Source organism: Chinchilla lanigera, unplaced genomic scaffold (genome assembly GCF_000276665.1).
Source record: "Chinchilla lanigera isolate Chin_1 unplaced genomic scaffold, ChiLan1.0 scaffold00099, whole genome shotgun sequence".
NCBI classification, from domain to species: domain Eukaryota; kingdom Metazoa; phylum Chordata; class Mammalia; order Rodentia; family Chinchillidae; genus Chinchilla; species Chinchilla lanigera.
The window spans coordinates 3,561,549-3,568,105 of NW_004955500.1; the positions used below are offsets into that span (position 1 = coordinate 3,561,549).

At 39.1% G+C, this 6,557-nt stretch overlaps 1 protein-coding gene across 2 annotated transcripts in view; it reads left to right on the forward strand.

Moving 5' to 3' along the window:
- Tmem117 (transmembrane protein 117) overlaps positions 1-5,068 on the forward strand; it is a gene marked incomplete at its 5' end in the record, with an annotated part of 469,529 nt that extends 464,461 nt beyond the window's left edge. For both annotated transcript variants that reach the window (XM_005406589.2, XM_005406590.2), the window contains 1 exon segment: positions 4,072-5,068. In XM_005406589.2, coding sequence (XP_005406646.1) covers positions 4,072-4,718 — 647 coding nt within the window. In that variant the 3' untranslated portion in view covers positions 4,719-5,068.
- Positions 5,069-6,557: the final 1,489 nt, after the last annotated feature.

Below are 6,557 nucleotides of genomic sequence, written 5' to 3' on the forward strand. Positions count from 1 at the left end.
GAGTGAAAAACTGTAAGGATTACATAGGTCAGCTCCCTCACTTTACACACAAGCACACGGAGATGCCCTGCCTGGCTCTGTCTCCTAGTTTTCCACGGCTCACAAGGTAAAAGAATATGTTTTTTACAGAGGAGAAGGCATGCATAAGCTAGCAAAACCCTATGCGGGGGAAATGAAAAAATGGATGACAGAGAAAAAGATGAGTGTCCTTCCTCTGTACAAGTGGAGAAACGGATCTGAGGTCATGTCAGCTGGGGCAAGCAAACAAAAATAAAAAGAAGAACCATTTCTCCTACCCTTTTAGCAGGTTGGCTGAATGACAGTGACAGTGGGGGACAGACCCTGCTCCATACACAAGAGAGTCAGAGAGCGTGTGACCCCGTCAGTGGGGAGACGGGAGAAGCAGGCTCCTCTCCCCCGGGCCCTGTGTGTCTCACAGCCCCACATGGCCTCTCAATTGGAGGAGCAAGGGCACCGTCCCCTGTTGTTTAGCCTCAAAACTTTTGTATATAAAAGATCTTTTCTGAGGGCCAGTTCTAGCACAGCTATAAATAAACTATCAATTGCTAAGAAATTTTATTGCGAAGCTGACTTACAAGGCAGATTTACATATAGCTCCACACTGAGCCCTGTTGAAGAAGTGGTCTCATGGAATCTACCCGTAGATGTCAACGCTCAGGAACTCATGCCAGTTTACCCAGACTGGGATGTCCAATAACCTTTATCAGATACCTTTGTTATAATGCCTTTCTCTCCCGCTATTCTGTTGCCAAAACCTGGTATTACCTGGAATGATGAAGAAATTGGAGAATAACACCACCTTACATTTTTGGCAAACCAAATATTTCTGAAAACTTTCAGCTATAGCCTGTCATTTTACCCTCACAAAAAATCCTCAGAGGTCATTATGCTGACATTATTCTTCATTTCACAGAATAAAAGAATGGGACTCTTCCTGAGAGCTGGTGAGTAGGATCTGGGGAGGAAAGGAAGAATCATAAAACTAAAAGATATTTAGTTCAGTTTCCTCATTTGAAAATAAAATCACTGTGATCGAGAGGCTCAACAGGTTACTGAGGTTATCATTATTGTAGTATGGGTCAGGGGAGACCTCTACCTGCTGATTTCCCACCTGGACCTTTTGTCACGGGTGTTCTCCCTCTCTTAAACTGGTAGAGATGTGTTGGAGCAGTTGGATCCTTTCACTGAAGTTAGGCAATGGATTTTTAACTTGTTCCTTCCCCACCCCGTGTAAATATTCAGACTTCCGGGCCTTTGAGAAATAAAATGCCTCTGCGTTGTGAGAGGTGAGTGGTCAGGTTGACCCAACATGGTGCAATTGGTAGAAAAATGACTTGAAAGCATAGGAAAAAGCTCCTCTTGTTCTTAATGTTCTTTCTCCACATCTGCTCGCTTACTGTTATACTCTCTCGTTTTCTTGGGTTTTCTCTTTTCCCATGTAACACACACTGAGCACCTCCTTCCCACCAGGAAACCACTCTTTGACCAGACTCTGAAATATTCCTCTTCATGCTCCCTGATTCAGGGAGGCTGCTGTCTTCCATTTTAATACCCTTTAAATCCTAGAAACAGAATCTTTGTAAAAGATTGCCCCGCGTGTGATTTTATTTTCAAAAGACCTAAAGAGGGGCACACATTTCCTCCCAGACGCCTCTAAGAGTCAGGAAGGCGGTGGTCAGGCATACCAGCTCAAGGACCCTTGCCTCTACCATCTCATCTGGCTTAGTAATGTGTAGAACCTCAGTGGAGAGTAAGGATGACTCGGGGTTGGGGATTTAGCTCAGTGGCCTCGCGCCTGCCTGGCAAGCTCAACGTCGTGAGTTCAATTCCCGGTACAGGAAAGAAACCGAAAGAAAAAAACCGAGAATAAGGATGACGCTCCTGCAGAAGAGAAATGCTCAGTGCCTCGCTGCACCTTAGGCTGCCACGCGAACTGCAGATTAGGGCCTCTTTAATAGGATGACAGCCTGTGAGCTCTTCCTCCTCAGTTATCTGCATCCCTCTCTGCCTTCCGAGTCTCCAAACCTTTCCTCTCCTTCCTTGGCTCCTCTCTGCTATATCACTTCATCTTTCTCGGTATGTTATGCTATCTGCAACTGACTAAAAGCGTAAACTAAAAGAAATACAAAACTGTCCGAGGTGTGCTCTGTCCCGCCTTTCCTTCAGTGACCACATGAATTGTTATTTCCTCCAAAGTCCTTTCTGTAGAAATCACCCCTTCATTTTTATTCCATGTTTTCAACATCTGCCACATTTATGGTTTGTATCACTCATGTGGCCTTTCTCAGATATGGCCTCTTAGTATCTGTCAGTGCGTCTGTTCTGTTTCCCCAAAAAGATGATGGATTCCCTTTGAAAGACAGGCACATATGTCATCACCATCTACCCTACACTGTACATACCCTACACCGTCTACTAGAGCACAATGAATGTTTGGTAAGGATACTCACCTTCGTGTTTGATTTTTGCTTTGCATATCTAAGCTAAAGAGCAATTGGAAACATTGATTCCAGACATGACCAAATACATGTACACTTGGCACTAATGTTTGGGTCACTCCTGAGATCTAAGCTAGAACAGGCTCATACTAATAAAAAAACAAAATTTTAAAAAGTCAAGCCAGAGGAGATGTAAGCAAACAAAACGATGTTAACATCAATGTCTCATTTATGTAAATTGTCTTTATGGACAGCAACGTACCTTCTCATGCAAATGGGTAAATTATCATGGTTTAGGCAAGGCTTTAATAATTAGTAGTAACAGTTACTGAGTCCCTACTATTTAACAGGCATTGTGCTTATCATCTAACAATCTCATGAAGTGTGAATAACTTTAATAAATACTGTATTATTTTCTGCATATAAAGAAATTGTGCTTTAGAGAATTTAAGTAACTGGCCCAAATCACACAGCAGGTACATTTTGGAGCCATGATACTGCCCTCCAACCTTGTGTGTAGTAGGAGCTTGAAAGTATGTGATGATGATAATGCTTTCCTGAATGCCTCATAGTTACATTTCCTACAGTTTTAAATAGCTATACATTTTGGTAGAATATACTTGCAAACTACATAATCAGATAAACTAGTAATTTAATAATGTTCAATAGTATTATCTTCATATATAAAAGTTTTGGTTTAATACATAAAATTATAAATAAAACTTTTAGGGCTTGTGACATATATTACCTGCTTTGCTACAACAAGCGTATGAAGTAGATATTACTATATTATTATTATATATTTCATACTGTAATATTTTAACAACTTATACTGAACATTATATTGGAATCTAGTATCCCTGGAAATGTCTCCACATTCTGACCCTTTGTGGAAGTAAAGATATCCCTTGATAATATATCATTAAATAAAATTCATTAAATACTACAAAGAAATAATAGTAGTTACAGTTTCTCCAAATTATGTTTATAGAGCAGTTCATTAGCTTCTGTTATATTGATATATTTGACAGATGCACTTTGTCCAGTGAGGATTTGATGCAATTATTTCTAAACTTTTGAAATGGATGCTCAAGGATTATTGATCTGAAGTATATCAACTAATGGTTTAATCAGCAGGTCACCTACAAATAACAATGTGAATTCAATTGATATACTACTATAATTTTAAAATGATTTATTTCTTCCCCAAACGTAATTATAAGACCATAAGAGATGTTCAATCATATATTGAACTTTCCTAAGAATTTCATTATAACTTTGTTTTCAACATTAAATGAAATCTTCTAGAGAATAACCTATGTGGAATCAAGTTTCAATGTAATTGTGGTGCCTTTGAAACAAGGAAACTTGTTATTATCATAAGGTACTGACTTGAGGGTCTACAGTTGCATTTTCCTACACCTAGAATGCATTTATTAAGTTTCATTTGCCAGTTCTCTTTATGGGAGCAGAGTACTGTAAAAAATTAATTGCTAACAGGTCTAAAACACTAGCAATTTATATTATGACATTATTATCTTCATTTTATTGAGAATACCCCTTTGCAATTTTATGGGCCTTTGATTAACGCAATATTTCTTTTTAAATGCAGGTAAATGGTTTAACTATGGAATTATCTTTCTCGTCTTGATTTTGGATCTCAATATGTGGAAGAACCAAATATTTTATAAACCTCATGAATATGGACAATACATTGGGCCAGGGCAGAAGATATATACAGTGAAAGACTCGGAAAGCTTGCAGGATTTGAACAGAACCAAGCTGTCTTGGGAATGGAGGGCCAATCACACCAACCCTCGGACTAATAGAACCTATGTTGAGGGAGATATGTTCTTACACAGCAGGTTCATAGGGGCTAGCCTTGACGTCAAGTGTCTGGCCTTTGTCCCAAGTCTGATAGCTTTTGTGTGGTTTGGATTCTTCATCTGGTTCTTTGGACGGTTTCTGAAAAATGAGCAAGGCATGGAGAATCAAGACAAAACTTACACTCGCATGAAAAGAAAATCTCCGTCAGAACATAGCAAAGACATGGGAATCACTCGGGAAAACACCCAGGTCTCCGTGGAAGACCCACTGAACGACCCTCCTTTGGTTTGCATCAGGTCTGACTTCAATGAGATTGTCTACAAGTCTTCCCACCTGACCTCAGAAAACTTGAGCTCTCACTTGAATGAATCTACCAGCGCGATGGAAGCGGACCAACACCCAGCGACTTCCACAAGTACACCCACGAACTAGATTCATTCACTTCTGTGGAGATAGCACAAAAAAGCAACCTTGAGTGTAACTTTCAAGAGTTAGTCTTTCTTTTTGTAAATGTAAAGTTTACGTAGTATTAAGTAAAGAAATACAAACAATGCCACAACGGTGCGGTGCTCAACATGCTTTTTCTAGGACTCTTGTTTTCTATTTGTATTCCAATACACGTGCCTACTGTACACTTAACAGTTCTGTAGAGATTTGCTTTCAACTACTGCACAAGCTACTTACTGACTTACAGCGTAGTAGATTAGCTGACTACTCATGTATCTGATGTTGAACCATAGTGGTGCCTTGAGACATTAAACTCTTTTTAACTGGACCAGAAATGACGTGTGGGACAGTTCTCTACCTATTTCACATGGTTTTTTTCATAAAACTATTTTGCTTTATACTAGATGTCTGAGCAGGAAACAAGCATAGCCAAGTTAAGGTTTAGGAAGGATTTCTTGGTTTCTTGTTTAGCCACAGAATTGCTGATTTGACTCCGAGACTGCAGAGAAACACAGTGATTGACTTTTAAATTTCATTGGCTAGCTGCCAAATGCAGATACACATGCGAAATTCAGTCGTAGGAGAACTATAGTCCAACACGGGTCACTGCCCACGAAATGTGACTTTCTCCAACCAGTAATTGCAATTAGGCGATAATACCTAATTATGTTTTCCTAATTACAGATAAATTGCTACTTGATTAAAAATCTTGCCCTTCACCTTTGGGGACAAAGGTTAAAAGGCACAGTTGGGGGAGTTCTCAAATTTATTGGCATTCACACAAAGCCCCGGACAGCCAAGGAATGGACATTGTAATCGTGGAGATTTCAGCCCATCACCTATAATATTTGTACATTTTCTCTACATATGCTCTGGACAGTGAAAATTAAAAATACACAGACTAGCCCTGAGCAAGGGAACATCTCTGAAAATCATGCAGTAGAAAGAACCTGGTGGGGGGGGGGAGCTGTACAGGAAAAGGTCTGTTTTATGTGTGCTTTTTGGTTTTGTTTTTGTTTTTTTTTAAAAAAAAAAAAAACAAAACTAAACATCACACATTAATAAATAAGAATTACAAACCAATCATTACGTGAGGCACTTCTTTGTTTAGGGGTTCAATGATATCCTGGCTTGACAAAGCCCACTGAAATAGGTTTTTTAAAGGTTGGTGCAAGATAGTTTTAGAAACGGAAGCCTACTAATTTTCTTTTAATTTTGTTTCGTAAATGTGACAACACGGCGCTTGAGGGACCCAGAAAGCTCACGTTGAAGGCAGAATTATTTTCCTATCACATACTGACGTAGCTGCATTTTGTCTTTATGATTTTTTAAATATCTCTTGTTTTGATCTATCCGATTTTAAATTTGCAGCATGCTGAATGTAGCATGCATAATAGAACTATGCATTTATCTGTCACTTGAGAGCCAGCTTTAATAAACATCTTTCCACAGCTGTTTACTAAGCAGTTGGAACCAGGCCCCTGCTGTTTCTTTTACCTTTCATAGCTATGCACGGTATACTTAGAATCATACATATCTCTGGAACTGAAAATGTGACGATCAAGCTCCCTATAGTAACCACTGACCGTACTGTCCAAAGAAGTGTTATCACTGGTCATGGGCGGTGTTGGCCGCTACCAAATTTGCCCAGTCTAGAATATTCAATTTTTAGTTCTGGAACAAGTAAATAACATCTCCTGGGATTATATTTTTATTTATTCTAAAAGTCATTTTCTTATGGAATGAAAATAAAAGTTGATTTAGAAAGTGCTTGTTAGCAGTAGGCATTCCTTACAGAAATATTATTTGAGAATGTTTACATGA